Below are 16,863 nucleotides of genomic sequence, written 5' to 3'. Positions count from 1 at the left end.
CGCCCGCTCCATTATTTTTCTAGAAAAATCCGTTAACCAAGAAATTAAATTGGTGTGGCCTTACTACGTCAGTGTACTGGTATTCGGTTCAATGGGAGCAGTACTTAACAATTGTTTGCTGAATGCAAATCAAACAGTGCAGGTGCCTGTTATATTTGCTGGCCCATGATGTCATTATGAGTAACCAATTTCCTAGTATTGATGAATAACATTACCGGTAAGCTGAAAATAAATTTGCTTTAAGCCTTTTTCATAACAAGCAGCACGTCAGCAGAACGTATTGCGCCAGTGCAAAACCCTGATTTTTCAGTTTTCACTGGATGTTTGGTCAATGTTGCATGAGAATTTTGCCAGTTGCAGACAATTCATAAGTATTTGTTTCATTTGGAAGCTACAGATGGGATGTTAACCTTATATGCGTGAATAGGACCTTAGGCCATGTTGATTTGATTATATGGATGACATCCTCTGGGAACCCCAAAACTGATGCGCGCGTGCGAATAAAAAAAAAGTTTTGCAAAAAAAAAAATTGCTTTCACTATGAAATCTACGTGGTCGTGGCCAAGGTTGAACAAATGGCACACAATATGTTATGGCGAATAATCTGCTCTTCAAATTCATTTCTTTACATTTTTGTCTTTTTTCCTTTGATTTTGGCATTCTACAACATTGGTATCGTTTCTAAATGTTTTCCTTGCAACTTATGGTATATTTTTGCTCATTTAGCAACTGTTTTGCACGATTTACAGTATGGTTGAAAACTTTTTTTTTTTTGGAAACGGCCGAAAATTCATGCGCGCGCGGATGTCATCCATATAATCAAATCAACATGGCCTTATATGAGACATTCTGCCGAAGTGCTATGTAGTATGTACTATATACATATGCATATACAATCATGTAGTACATGTACTGGTTTTGTGCAGGTGCAGTACGTTCTGCCGACATGCTAGAAGTAGAACAAGTGACCCAGTATTTGGTCACTGCTTGACTCCAGAGGTGGGTCAAAACTCACCAAAACACATCTACCTTTTTTTGGAGGTTGATTGCATTGATTTAAGCTACAACTACACATGTACTATTCATGCTGTTTGAGGTAGTTTAAGTGATATACTGTTTTATAACATTAACTTTGACTAACCTGCAACTTATGTTTAGATAGCTTGTAGTTTAGCAATTTGTACATTTTGTACATTCAGGCCACACCAATTTAATTTGTTGGTTCTCGGATTTTTTCAGAAAAAATATGAAGCGACAGGACGAAAAATAAAATAAAACAGGTCTTGGCATCCTATTATAGGCTTAAATGCTACGAAATGAGCCATGAAGTCAACACAAAAGGCTGGGTTGAAATTTAAACATTGAATTTTGAACTTTTAATCAAACCACTGCAATGATAGATGCGAAAACTGTAACAACTAGGAAGAAAAGGACTTTCCTCAACTGTTGGGGGGCGAAAAACAATGAGCATTTTTCTAGTTGATTCAGAACCAGAATCATATTTTTTTTGTTTGGCAAATCAGAAAAAAACGAAGAGGCGAATCCGAGAACCAACAAATTAAATTGGTGTGGCCTTACCTCTGTTATATTAACTTTCCAGCTTTACAGTAGTTAGCCATGCCTGTTTGACTTCTTGGTTCTTGTTTTTTACCACATGTATAATTATTCCTGTATTTGAAGTTTCTACAGATTTTTGTACATGGGTATTACATTTACACTTACAGAATACCTGTTTTATTTTTATTTCGCATGCAGAAAAATTCAAGAACCAAAAATTGTGGCCAGACCACCAAATACATGTGTAGTGAATATCTATTATAGTATTAATACGGTTTAAAATTGTGACAGCTGTCTTAATTATTATAAAAGCTATGTAACAAATAGAATTGTTTCTTGAATGTGACTAAAAGTTTCTTTGCTTTCCTTTCTTCTTTTTTTGTTTTTATTTTTATTTTATTTTTTTGTCCTTCATGTTCAGGCTTTCCCACTAGTTCAGAGGAGTACATGCATGTATGTGAGGCCCACGAAGGAAAACCATGGAAACCCAGGGTAAACAAACAAACAAACAAGCAAATAAACAAATAACAAATGTGTCTCGCTGCTTTTAATCAACCAGTGATGTGAATTCTTCAAGCAGTAAAACTAATAAAATAATAATTATTTTTTGTATGCTGTCATATTTTCACAGTTTAACACACACAATTGTCACTGTTTTTATCATTATACATACATGTAATTTGCATATAGTAGTGACACACTCACAAAAAAATATGCTGGCATTTCATACACAGCTTGCTTTTTTTCTACATTTCTGTGCTTACTGTGTGCATTCATTGTAAGGTATAATTCTAAACTACAAGCTTTGAACGTTTGAGTCCATATAACAATCTGTTTTGGAAAATAACACATTGCATTGTCTTTATGATTAATACACTCAATGTGGCATTGTCTTTTTTTCAGTGCATGATACAAGTAAGTAAAATTATACAGTTAATGAAAATCAACAACACTATATGTGAATACATGTAAGTCTATAGGCCATTCACCAATATACATTGTATCTATTACTAGTAGATATTTCCTTGGTGCTAACTTTTCAGACTTCTAAAATGTTAGCAAGACCAAGAAAAAAAAAGTTGTGTTTCCTGTTTCAGTCCTTAAAACTTAGGATAAGGGATAAGCTTTTTTTGTTTTCTTTTTTTATTTGACTTTGGCAATCTGTAGTGATTCAACTTATACAAAACTTGCATGAGGATAATAAATTTTTATATATTATATTTTCAATATAAATGTTGGAAACCCAAATTCTTCACTCAGGTGTCAGATTGTGGAGCTACCGGGTACCCGGTTAACTATAACGCGAATGGTACTGTAGAAAAGGTTGATCAGCTCCAAAAAATTTGTGTCCCTTGCAGGGGACCACACAAAAAAAGGCCAAAGTCGGCAGTTTTTTCTAGGGTCAGTCGGGAAACAGGAAACACAACTTTTTTTTCCTAGGCCTAATTTAGAACCTCTGTAATTTACTGCCGACGTTTGCGAGTGTCAACGTTTTTTTTGTCAGTCTCTATCACATCCCATGATCCTTTGCAACCATGAATGCACAATACAGCCTACAGAAGGTGAAAAAGCTATCCCAGGATGCCGTTGGGTAGGAAAAGTTGCGTACGCGGCGTTTAGACTGTTGGTTTGGTTCCAGGTGGTCTGTCTGGCGCGGGAAATGCGTCGTTGTCCGCCGCTGCAGCCCACGTCAGCGCCCAGGCCCGCTCCTCGCCGATTCCCGAGGTGCTGATCCCGCCCGCCGTCAGACTGTCGCGCCGATCGTCCTCACCTGTCCCACGATCCTCCTCACCCGCTAACAGATCTGGTACCGACAGGGGGAGGGAGGGATTGAAGGAAGGGATGGATTGATGGATAGAAGGAATGATGGATGGATGGAAGATAAAGGATGGAAAGAAATGAAAGAAGGAATGGAAGAATGGAAAGAAGTAATGAATGCATGGATGAAGGAAAGAAGGAAAGAATAAATGAAGAGAAGGAAGAAGGAATAGATAGATGCAAGAAGGAAGAGATGGAATGCATGCATGAATGGGGATAGATGATGGAAGGATGGATGAAGAGAAGGGAAAAGGAATTGATGGAGGAAAGCGGATGGATGGATGAAGAGAAGGAAGGAAATTCAATGGACAGATGGAGGAAAATGGAGGGATGGAATGAATAGAAGGAAATAATGGAAAGAAGGAACGAATTGATAGATTAAAGGGATGTATGAAGGAAAGAAGGCAGGAATGAATGGAAAGAAGGAAGGAATGGATAGAAATATGTAATGGAAAGAGGGAAGGAATGGATGAAGGAAAGAAAGCAGGAATGGATGGAAGGAAGGAATAATGAATGGAAGGAAGTAATGGATGGAAAGAAGGAAGGAATGGACGGATGTAGGAGGAAAGAAGGAATGAAAGAATTGATGAATTCGTGAATAGGTATATGCATAATAGAAGAATGTACATTGTAGTATTCAAAATATTGGAATAGTTTTTACTTGAATGTCCCATTTACTTGTCCCATGTTGTGAGTGAATGTAATTGTAAAGTAAACAAAGTTTCAGATGTCTTTAGAAAGACCAAACCATGTTTCTGTTCCCTATACATTATGTCTAACCCCTGGTTGTTTAATAGATGGATGTAGGAGGAAGGAATGAAAGAATTGATAAATTCATGGATAAATGTATGCATAATGGAAGAATGTACGTTTGGAACGTACCATGTTAACATGTGAGTGAATGTAATTGTAAAGTAAACAAAGTATCCCATGTCTTTAGAAAGACCAAACCATGTTACTGTTCCCTACATTATGTCTAACGCTCGCTGTTCCCGCCAGGATTACGGGGCTTGTTACCATGGAGACGTGAGAACAGGCCTCGGAGTGGCAGCGACCCCAACAGCCGCGATCTCATGCTCCGGCCCGCTTCGCCCCACCCAGACACCACCACGGTCGCCAAGCCGCGCGCCCGATCCCGTAGTCGCAGTCCAGCCGCCAGGATATTACAGCAGCAGAGAGGCAGACAGACAGACATGTGGGTGGCAGTTCTGATGTTAGAATTGTAAATAGTGATTGTAGGGATTTGCAAAAGTGGTGCTACTGTAATGGAAATGAAAAGAAACCTACTGTTAGTAGTATGGTGACTGCAGGCCTCGAAAATTAACTTTTCTTCCTATTGTCCCAGAACTGTCCGAAAATAGATTTCAATTGTCCCGAAGGAGGATGAACTGTCCTAACCTGTTTTTTGCGAAGTATTGTATGACTTCAACTTGAAGTGAATTTTTTTCTATTGTCCCAAAAATATTCCAAAGTGTCTTTTTACTTGTCCCAGTCTAATGTGGTTCATATTAGGTCCCCACGTGTTTTGTCTCATTGATAGATTTGGCCTACTAGTAACTGTAATTCTCCCTAAATCTCTAAGCAGATAGTCTGGTGATTAGTGTACACTCAGTCTATCATTCTATCATTCTTGGCCAGCAATTAAGATTTTACCACAGTAAGATCTACTTATAACAGATAAATTCTTCTATATCTGCTCCAATACTCTTAGTAATACAGTTATTAGCTGTAATCATCTAACGTATTGTTCAATGTCCCCACCCCCCCTCCAGGCATCGTGGAGAGAGTCACAGTGTGGCTGCCCTGCCGCGCTCGCGCAGTCCAGCGGTACACGACCACGGGAGCACGGCGGGCGCTGAACTGCTGGCACGGCCTCGCGCCGTCAGCACAACGTCCAGTCTCAGCGACGAACCATTGGTTCTACCAGAGGCGGAGGTACGTTGTTTGCGTTTTGTATTGTAGTAACGCTTAGGAAAAAAATGTTGTGTTTCCTGTTTCAGTCCTGAAAACAATAGGGTCGGTAGGTAGGAATTATCTTTTCTTTTGAGTGTCAGACATCCAGAAAATAATATACAACGTAAGCCATAAAACAGTTACTCAAGGAACTGGATATGATTTTGGGAATGAATAATCCAGTTGCTTGAGTAACTGTTTTGATGTTTACCAAAGGAAAACATATATTGTTTTTGCACCGTTTCTTCTTCTTCTTCCGTTCCAAACACTGACCTCTAACCTGGTCAATTACCAGACTGTCTCTCACCATGGTAACTGGTGTCTGGTTACATAATGTTGAAATTTTATAGTAGGAGGGATGTAGACTCCTGTCTGACCATACAAATGAATGTATTTGAGTAAGAATTAACAGAGCAGAACATGTTCGAAAGTAAACATTATGCATTTGCTTTGCAAATGTTACCTTTCTAGTTTAGTGTATCTTTTTTTTTCCTTTTATTAGACTCTGGCAATCTCTAGTGATCCAACTTATATGTAATACAGTTTAACAAACTAGGAAAACTTGTGGACGGTTGTATCTTGTAAAGTTTGAATTCACAATGTTTTTAAAAGTCTTAGAGTAGTTTTTATCATATAATTGTATACTTCTGTATTTATGTAACAATTATAAACTGTGTACTAGATAACTATATACAGGTTATAGAGGCTTTTTTTTTCATTAGATGATAACTGCTCTTTTTTAATAACAATCCAGGGTTCAGAAAGACTAGCTACTGCGGAGTATTCGACGGCCACCATGTCTTCCCAGGGTTCCCAGGGAGCGGATTCGCTGCCAGGAGACGACATTGACGGCGCGACCAGCACCGACCCCACACGCGTCAAGGCAGCCATCGAAAACCTACAACACAAGATCGAGAAAACTACAGAACAGATCAAACAGGAACAGAAGGCTCGAGATGGTAACTGTTCATACATATCTACAAACTTTACGGTAGTAAACATACATTAACTATATAGTATGCGCGTTCGGCTCACACTCCAGAGGTCGTGGGTTCGAACCCCACCTTGTCACCGATCTTGTGCCCTTGGGAAAGGCACTTTACACGACTTTCCTCACTTCACTCAGGTGGAAATGAGTACCTAGCTTCGGCTAGGGACGTCCCTCGGATAGGACGTTAAATGGAGGTCCCGTGTTTGGGGAGAGCCACACCCCACGCACGTTAAAGATCCCACCACACCTTTCGAAAAAGAGTAGGGGCATGCCCCGGTGTGCGATGGTACAAACACTACTGTATGGAGTTGGTGATTCACTTCAAATCACCCGAATAGAGGCCTGGCGAACCTCTGTTCCGTATCAGCCACATGGTGATTACATCACCACACATGGTGATTACATCATCACCCGGACGGAGGCGTGGCGAACCCCGTCTTGTATTAAGCTAACGAAAGGGTATGCCACCTCGTAAGGGGCGGTATAACCCCGACCGAATACGGTCGACCGATGATGATGATGATTAACTATATTGTCTATGGATAAAGCAACATTTTGATGAGTTCAATTTATCGTGTACTAAGGCTTGTGCATTCTTTATATGGAAAGAAATTCAATATATGATGCTATCATGTATTTTTGTGTGTGTGTGTGTCTGTGTGTCTGTGTGTCTCTGTGTGTGTGTGTGTGTGTGTGTGTTTGTATGTGTGTGTGTGTGTGTGTGTGTGTGTGGAACTGGAAGGGTTCCGAAGTACATGTACTAGTAGTACGGAGAAGGGGGTGAAGTCTGCCACCGAATATTGCCACCGTTTCAGTTATTATAAAATGTTGACGTCACTCTGCCTGAAAGTTAGAGTATAAGTTATACAATGTAACATTTGCCAATGCAACCCACTGCAGTACCATAGGAAAAAGCCAGGTGAACCATTTTTGAGCTTGACCTTTGTTTTCACAACTGCTACCCACCTACTAAATATCATTAAGATCCATCTACAGGTTCTTGAGTTATGCTGTACACACATATACATACAGTTGTACAAAGCCTGCTGCAGCACACGCAGACCCACACCAAAACAACTTCATGGCATAGCCAAAAAATAACCTTGTGGAAGGTAATAAACAAATTAAAAGTGTACCGTTTTATCCACAGAGCATGTATCAGAGTACCTGAAGCTGGCGGCAAACGCCGACCGCCAACAGGCCGCTCGCATCAAGAGTGTGTTCGAGAAGAAGAACCAGAAATCAGCCACCAACATCCAACAGCTGCAGCGGAAACTGGAGAACTACCAGCGCCGGCTGAAAGAGGCGCAGGAAAACGGCGTGGTCGCTCACCGACAACCCAAGGAAGTACTCAGAGACATGGGACAGGGGCTCAGGTAAGAACTAGTAGGAAGTTACTAGGAACTAAATGCCTCCACCCCTGAGGTGTCACCAAAAATATTATTATGATTTATTGTGTTAAATTAAAGAGGTGCAGGAAAACGGCGTGGTCGCTTACTGACAACACAAGGAAGTACTCAGGGATATGGGACGGGCTCAGGTAAGGACAAGTAGGAACTAAATGCCTTCACCCCTGAGGCGTTGCCAAAAATGTTATGTTTACTGAAGAAAAACATCTTGTTTTTGCTCTGTTTCTTCTTACTCTTCCTCTTCAAACAGTGACCTCGATGACCTAAGCCAATGTTGTGTCTGTTACCATGGTAACTAGTGTTGGGTTACATCATGTTGCAATTTCATAGCAGGAAGGATTTAGACTCCTGTTTGATCATATATGTGAATGTGTTTGAGTAAGAATTAACAGAGCAAATGTTGCCTTTCTAGTTGTTGTGGATTATTTTGTTTGTTGTGTTAATGTTGTTTTTGTGGTTTGTATAATTCTTGATCTGTGTCCTGTTGCTTACACCGGCGTTCTTTTAACACAGAGATGTTGGTGCAAATATACGAGATGGAATAACAGGTTTCTCAGGGTGAGTTTATTGTTTTACAATATTAATTTACACAACTGACTAACACATAATTATTGTGTTGAACTTCATAGAATAACAATTAAAGTTTGAACATTTTAAGACCAACATGTTAGAAGAGCTAAATTTTTACTTGGGCCACACCAATTTAATTTATTGGTTCTCGGATTCGCCTCTTCGTTTTTTTCTGATTTGCAAAAAAAAATTTGATTTTGGTCCTGAATCTACTGAAAAATGCTCATGTTTTGCCCCGGCCCAACAGTTGAGGGAAGTCCTTTTCTTCCTAGTTGTTACAGTTTTCCCATCTATCATTGCAGTGGTTTGATTAAAAGTTCAAAATTCAATGTTTAAATTTTAACCCAGCCTTTTGTGTTGTGTTCATGGCTCATTTTGTAGCATTTAAGCCTATGATAGGATGCCTAGACCTGTTTTTATTTTTATTTTTTTTCGCCCTGTTGCTTCATATTTTTTCTGAAAAAATCCGAGAACCAACAAATTAAATTGGTGTGGCCTTGTTACTTGTTTTCATGGTATCTTTCTAGATGGTCTTGATACATGATATTTCTACCTAATATAGTATATTGTGTCAAGATTTAATTAAAGTACTAAAATTATGTTGTGTTAAACTTTGAATTTTTTTATTGCTAATAATAGTAAACTTAATATATACAGTACTGATACATGTACATGTATGTAGAGAACCTTGTATGTTAGACAGCATGAGTTGATATTAATTTTCCCAAAGGCATAGTATTTGAGCATGGAAAATATTCTAGTTGGTAGTTGAAGTTGCGGAGTGATAACAATCGACTGTTGATAATTATACTTGTATGTTCGTAATTGTGTTGAAAATTATGTACATGTATCTTGGGCTAGAAAAGTTCTATGAATACTATGTGTAACTATTTTTCTAAAGCCCCCCTCTTTAAATTGCCTTTTTCATATTCAATTTCACATTCCTGTAATTTCTTGTAACATAATTTTGATTTCTACACAGTCTTGATGCACCCCCTCTGTATCATTCTGCCATCTAGAAATGCTATAATTATAGTGTGTTCTCCAGGACCTTTTGAATATCAGACTGTCCTACGTCATAGACAGTTTGTTTTGAATTGTGAATATGTCTAAAATAAGTCTTCGTCCCCAGCTACATATATTGTATGGTTCTTATGGTGAGGATAACATATAACATGACAGTCTTCATAAGAATTAGGGCCAAGCTGTCTGTTAGGCCATGTTGATTTGATTATATGGATGACATCCTCCGGGAGCCCCAAAACTGATGCGCGCGTGCGAATAAAAAAAAGTTTTGCAAAAAAAAAGTTCTTTTCATTATGAAATCTACGTGGTCATGAGGGTTGAGCAAATGGCACAGAATATGGTTTGGCGAATAATCTAGTCTTCAAGTTCATTTCTTTACAATTTCGTCTTTTTTCGTTCGATTTTGGCATTCTACGACATTGGTATAGTTTTTATTAATTTTTTTTGTAACTTATGGTATATTTTTGCTCATTTTGCAACTGTTTTGTACGATATACAGTATGGTTGAAAACTTTTTTTTTTGGGAAACGGCCGAAAATCCATGCGCGCGCGGATGTCATCCATATAATCAAATCAACATGGCCTTATTAGGGATTTAGGACTTAATTTTCCTCCTAATCTTTGGATTTAAGCACTGACCTCTATGGCAGATTAGCCACATTGTTCTGTACTTTGTTGTCCTAAGCTACTGTTGCCAAGTAACATGGCAGCATAACAACACATTTTAAAGAAAGATAACTACCATTGATTTTGATACATTAGAATTAGAGCAGAAACAAATGAATGTATTAATGCACAGTAAACATAAAAAATAAATTGGAAATTTAAACATTTAACAAATAATATTATTTTGAATAGACAGAATAGTACAATGTAGTATACAGTAACATCCATTCCCCTAACACTTTTGATAAATCAAAATCTTAACTGTAAAATCAAAAATACTAGGTCTTAAAGATCTCATGAGATTTTTCTCATGAAAGATTTAAAAGAATTCTATTTTTGTGAGTTGGTCAATTTTGAAAAAAATGAATTCTAAATAATCTTTGCTCTTTTATAGTGCTTTATATGTAGACTTGCATCCTGGGTTGCTTAGTTGGATCACCTAGAATTATTCCTAACATCACAAAAGTGTGAAATAATTTTGCTTGAACTTGAAGTATCATTCACATTTTTCATCTCCTACATTGCTCATTTCAAGTCACGAATCAAATAATCAGTATGCACATGTTTGGTGTATGATTTCTTCATAATTTGTGGATTTTTCTAGTTTTGGCTTCTTCACATTGCACGTTCTTGGCATGGCCTTCTGACCCCCCCCCCACTGCTTTTGGGATCTCCTCTCCTGACAACTTGTCCCTTAAAAACTATATGACACCAATAACACTGAAATACATTCAGTAAGTTCCTGAAAATAGTCAAACATGATAGGTATTATTCAATGATCAAACATAGTGGTGTCTGTGTGGTGTAGTGGATAGAGCGTCCGACTGTCAAGCAAGAAGACCCAGGTTCAATCCCCAGGGTTGGACCCAGACATGTCCGGACATGCACCCAGACATTGTGCCCTTGGGAAAGGCACTTAACACGCATTTCCCCCCTCAGTTTAGAGGGTTCCTGGGCCCTACTAGGGTTTGGGTTGGCGTTAGGAAGAGCATCCAGCCGTAAAAATCCTGCTTCAAAAAAAGACTTGTACTTGGTGCAAGCACGTCTAACCCCCGGTTAGGGAAAAATGACGTTAAATTCGGTTTAAAAAAAAAAAAAAACACGTTTGGACAAAAAATGTTTGTAAGCATCAAATCTTCCGAATCATCCTTCCAGTTCTTGATTTCTGTCGCCAGTTAATCCAATTAAATGCTACCAATGACGTCACAGTACGCATGGCAGCTGATTCAGAACCTGGCATCTTGCCAGAAAAATGTTCTTTTGAGAAACAAAAAAAAAATGGATTCTACCAACACTGATGAGCTTTTATTAAAAAACAAAGTAACGTTAATAACTTGAAACTTTATTCAGTAACAGTTATTGAATCTGTATTGTTTGCTTCCTAAGAGAACAATTTTTACGAGCCATGCTTATGACGTCATTTTATTGAACCATCTGGCAACCGAAATAAAAAACTGGAAGAATGATTTGCAAGATTTGATGTTTCCTAACATTAGACGAGTGCATTTTGAATAAAATATGCCCATCACGTTTGACTAATTTCAGGAACTTCAAGTTGTATTTCAGTGTTATTGGTGTTATATGGTCTTTAACACTTCTGAGCAACTTTTAAGGTTGGAAGTTTTGCCTTGCAGGAAGACAACACGGAAAGGCAGTGGAGATGAGGCAAAAGAGACCGTTAGCCGTCAAGTCTCTCTGCCCGTTAAGGCTGGATTGTTAAAAAGGTTTCTGTCTTAATTTCTTTCATTCACAGGGGTTGTGGAAAGGTTCTTTTCTTTAAAGGTTCTTTTTTCTTTGGACAAGATGGCTTCCTGGTTTACAGGTCTGACTTGTGTTGCTGAGTCGGATAATTTTGTTTGAATGCAGTTGGTTGTTTTTCATTGGCTAATGGTTTGCAACAGAGTCATTTGGTGCATTTTTTTCTTCAAGGTGCATTTCATGGTGTCTTGGTTTGCAGCTGTGTTATAATTGCACTTTTTGAAAATGCAGTTTCAGCATGTTCGTTTCTAGAATTTTCTTTAAATCTCGGTGCGTTGATGAAGGTTAGACATCCAGGTAATGAGATACACAAGGAAATTGTTACTCAAGCAACTGTATACATGTTTCCAAATCTATCCAGTTGCTTGAGTAACAATTTTCTGGCGTGATCTTGGTGATTTTTGGTGTTCACTTTTTGCTTGCTCGATTGTAGGACTGGTGACTTGGTTGTGGGAATGTTGGAATGATTATCTTTTTGCTTGAGATGGATTGTGTTTTTTAAACTTTTATAATTTAGCCAGTTACTGCATGTAATATGATCCTTTTTTCTTCCATGTTCATTCAACAATACCTTAGTTTGGCCTTTTTTGAGTTTCATCCAAAGGCATTTCTTTACCGATAAGTCTTTGTAGTCTAAAGTCAATATATAAATTGTCTCTGTAATGCATTTTGGTTTTATCTGCATGAACGTGTATGTAAATATTTTTTATACATAATTATGCCCTGATGTCATTGTTTGCACACTGTCATTTCAAAAATGATTATCATTTTTTCAAACAGCAACTTGAGTTAACATAATTTGTTTGGAGTCTACAACATGTTGCATAACTGCATGTTTTATAAGATAATTATAAATTTGTGAAATAAACTTTATCTGACAGTCTTTGCATGAAGTCATTGGACTAGGATTTGTGGACACTATTTCTTTACAGTTGATGATTGGCATGGATCCGTACTCTAACTCCAAAAGGGGTTCCTTAAAATTTGTGCAAACAATGAGGTCACAATTGTTGATTCAGGTTATTTCCTACAAAGAAAAGCCTTCTGTTCAGTTGTAGTGTTCTAGTAATTGAATAGAAGTTCTTTATTCACAACGGTTACCGCTAAATGTCATGTTTAACATGAGTGGATGTTTCAGTGAATGTCTGTCATTTTCTTAATATTTATTAATAATAATTTTTATTATAATATTTTATGGTCTTGCTAGGATAGACCTGACCAATGTGTCAGTTTCTGAGAATTTGTAACAAGATTACAAATTTTAATTTAATTATTATTTAATCATTATTAATTATTATGTTAATTTTAAAAACCAACCAATGGTTGTACCCCTTAAATCTGACCAATGGTATCAGCTTTTGAACCTGACCAATGATGTTGCTCCTAGATCTGACCAATGGCATCAGCACTTGGATCAGACCAATAATTATTGCATCAGTTCCTAGATCTGACCAATGGTATCAGCTTTTGAATCTGACCAATGATGTTGCTCCTGGATCTAACCAATGGCATCAGCCCCTGAATCTGACCAATGGCATTGTACATTAGCTTCTAGATCAAGAACCAATGGGCAATACTAAAAAAACTAATGACAAACCCCATAAAAAGGAAAAAGTGTCCACAAATCATAAAAAAATGACAGCTGCTAACTGTAACTTTTTTCCAATTCACCTTCATTTATTCAATTCTTAAGGAATTTAGTGGCTGCTCTACATGTTGAGATGTGTTATAATGATGATGGTTTACGGTACTTTGCAGGATGCCAGCATTGAAGAAACCAGATTCAAACGTTGAGGAGTCTTACAAACCAGTTACGCCTTCTTCTGAGAGAAAAAAGTCGCTAGCAAGGTCCTTCACTCCTGTACATGTACCCAGCCCAGCCGCCAAAACCAGAAAAATACTCACACTATTAAGTTTCATCTAGTCGTGCAATCGAAACTCATAAGACTGACGTTTTTTGCCTATATTTAGTATTAGAAAACCCACAGTTAAGGTTAAGTTTGGGTTTGGTGTTTGCTTGCAAAATCAACTTCAAGCTTGCTAGGGTCATTGGTATTTTGGTGATCTTACTGACTTGCATTTTCTAATTTGCTTCCAGTTTGTTTAAGGTGGTTTTAGACATTTTAGATGAGCCCTAGCCTGTTGTCTAATTTTGTTGCTTGACGTCCATACTTTAAAGAGAGATAATATAGGTTTTAAATCATTAAAAGCAGCATCTATAAAATATATCTTAAGAGTCCTTTTACATCTTATACATAAAGCCCTTTTCATGCATGCATACCAAAACAGATTATTTTCAATCTTTGAGTTAACATTGGTATGCTAATGTCACTTTGTGAAATTAAAATACCCTTGATGTAATATCTTCAATATAAAACATTACCAATTCCTGAAAAAGACAGCATCATAATGTATACAATGCATGGTTAAAAAGTTATTAGATGCTTGGCGTGCATATATCTTGTTCCTTGCCTTGGATTCCCAACAGTTCTGCAAGGTTGCTTGCCAATGGTTGTTTTTTCTTCCATACCAGGACCCCCCTCCCCCCCTTTTCCTGCAACCTGCATTTCTTCGTGCCTGCCTGCTTGGATAGAAAGGAGACACGATTCTGCGATTATCTTTACTTCATCTGAATAAAAAATCCTTTTTTTTTTTTACCTACAGGGCAGTGGTGAATAAACCCAAAGAGTTTGCTCACTTGATAAAGAATAAGTTCGGCAGTGCAGACAACATCAGTAGTATGAGTAAGTATCCTTTAGTCATTTATGGTGAATTATTAATCTAATTAACTTGTAGCTCATAAGACATACTTGTAATTGAGATCTTAAACTTCAAGCTTGTACAGTGCTTCTAGTTGATAAGTAATTTGGTTTGAAGTTGTATGATTTGTCTTTTAAGTGTCTCTTACTATACAGTGTACTATGATTGCACTTTTTATCGCTTAGGCCATGTTGATTTGATTATGTGGATGACATCCGCGCGCGCATGAATTTTCGGCCGTTTCCAATTAAAAAAAAAGTTTTCAACCATACTGTAAATCGTACAAAACAGTTGCAAAATGAGCAAAAATATACCGTAAGTTACAAAAAAATAAGTAAAAACTGTACCAATGTCGTAGAATGCCAAAATCAAACGAAAATAGACGAAATTGTAAGGAAATGAACTTGAAGATTAGATTATTCGCCAAACCATATTCTGTCCCATTTGTTCAACCCTCATGACCACGTAGATTTCACAATGAAAACAACTTTTTTTTTGCAAAACTTTTTTTTATTCGCACGCGCGCATCAGTTTTGGGGCTCCCGGAGGATGTCATCCATATTTTTAATCAAATCAACATGGCCTAACCGTAACTCTCGTGAGATCACGTTGTGAAATGATTGTTACATTAATTGTCCTGATGAAGGCAACAGTGGTCGTTGAAAATTTGATCTCTGTGTTGGAATAAAGTTTAACATTTTATGATAAGCCTGTTATGTGCTGCTTTTAATGAACTTGTTTTTGGTTGTTTCCCCACAGAAGACAGTTTAGATGAGAGAGAAGACCTCAGTAGACAGTTTCTCACACCTTCCAATATCTCAGCCATCTCAAGTGGAAGGTAACGTATTTAGTTCCTTCATCTGTACAATAGGTTAAGCTACTAGATCTAACCAATGGCATCAGCTCCTGGATCTGACCAATGGTTGTAGCCCTTAAATCTGACCAATGGCATCAGCTCCTGGATCTGACCAATGGTTGTAGCCCTTAAATCTGACCAATGGCATCAGCTGGTGGATTTTACCAATGGCATCAGCTCTTGAATCTGACCAATGATGTTGCTCCTGGATCGAACCAATGACAACTGTTCTTGCCTGTGTCTTGCAATTCTAACCAGGATTTAAAAATTCTAACAGAAATTTTAAGATATTGTTGTAACTTGATGCATTTTGCACATTTTGTAGATTGCAACCTGCCTAAAGGAACGCACCATGTCAATATGTATACTCCCTTAACAGACTAAATGAAAGTAACCACTGATCTGCCCTTGTTCCAGCCATCCCACCAGTCAGCCTGCCAGTCACCATGGTTACGGGAGCGAGGACGAGTGCTCCAGTATGACCTCGGGGTCGGGAGGTCACATGGTGCTGCACAGCCCCGAGATCCAGCCCGGCCCGTCCTCCCAGTCCATTCCAGCACAGGTGCTGCAGCCCATCCTAGAGGAGCTGCAGGACATGAGAAACAGTCAGGCACTCTTCCAGAACACCATGGCCGAGCTCAAGGTTTGTAGAATCGCATTTGCATACTAGGGACAACTTAAATGAAGCTTTTTAATCACCTCCATGTATGGAGATAATACATGTAAATACTAGAGGAGCTGCAGGAGATCAGAAACAGTCATGCACTCTTCCAGAACACCATGGCCGAATTCAAGGTTTGTGGCACCTCATTTGCATACTCGGGACAACTTAAATGAAGTTTTTTTATCACCTCCATGTGTGGAGATAATTAAATACTACAGGAGCTGCAGGAGATGAGAAACAGGCAGGCACTCTTCCAGAACACCATGGCCGAACTCAAGGTTTGTGGCACCTCATTTGCATACTCGGGACAACTTAAATGAAGTTTTTTTTATCACCTCCATGTGTGGAGATAATTAAATACTACTGGACCTGCAGGAGATGAGAAACAGTCAGGCACTCTTCCAGAACACCATGGCCGAACTCAAGGTTTGTGGCACCTCATTTGCATACTCGGGACCACTTAAATGAAGTTTTTTTATCACCTCCATGTATGGAGTTAAGGTTCCGGGTCGGAGTTTAATTCTGACCAGGGTTCTAAATAGTGCGCAGTAAATCGCCGGATCTGCGAGGTTGTCACGCTAGGTTTGGCTCCCCATAGCTCGGCGATCGCTGTAGATTTTCAACTAGGTTTTGAATTGATCAAAAAGCCTTGGGATTGTAGTGTTTTTCGGCGCGGTGAAGTTGGACGGCCAGCGAAGCGTTTTTGGTATTAGTCCGCGAGCAAGGGTGATGCGGTTTGTCGCCTGATGACCCAAATAGCTGCGTTCTATGTGGAATTTCTAGGGGTTCGCGTCACCGGATTTTGTGAAAAACTTATCGCAACAACCTATATTTT

At 38.4% G+C, this 16,863-nt stretch overlaps 1 protein-coding gene across 1 annotated transcript in view; it reads left to right on the top strand.

Moving 5' to 3' along the window:
• Window positions 1-16,863, top strand: part of LOC109479562 (transmembrane and coiled-coil domains protein 2-like) — a 36,424-nt gene that overhangs the window by 5,137 nt on the left and 14,424 nt on the right. The window contains 12 exon segments of the mRNA XM_019781544.1: window positions 1,979-2,049; window positions 3,197-3,364; window positions 4,375-4,570; window positions 5,148-5,310; window positions 6,083-6,287; window positions 7,470-7,695; window positions 8,242-8,286; window positions 8,601-8,645; window positions 11,031-11,033; window positions 14,413-14,492; window positions 15,268-15,346; window positions 15,782-16,007. Of these exon segments, the coding sequence (XP_019637103.1) occupies window positions 2,037-2,049; window positions 3,197-3,364; window positions 4,375-4,570; window positions 5,148-5,310; window positions 6,083-6,287; window positions 7,470-7,695; window positions 8,242-8,286; window positions 8,601-8,645; window positions 11,031-11,033; window positions 14,413-14,492; window positions 15,268-15,346; window positions 15,782-16,007 (1,449 nt within the window). The 5' untranslated portion in view covers window positions 1,979-2,036.

Source organism: Branchiostoma belcheri, unplaced genomic scaffold (assembly GCF_001625305.1).
Source record: "Branchiostoma belcheri isolate BF01 breed outbred unplaced genomic scaffold, Haploidv18h27 scaffold49, whole genome shotgun sequence".
Taxonomy (NCBI): Eukaryota; Metazoa; Chordata; class Leptocardii; order Amphioxiformes; family Branchiostomatidae; genus Branchiostoma; species Branchiostoma belcheri.
Note: the sequence above shows the minus strand (reverse complement) of the source record. Positions and strands in the feature narration are given on the sequence as shown.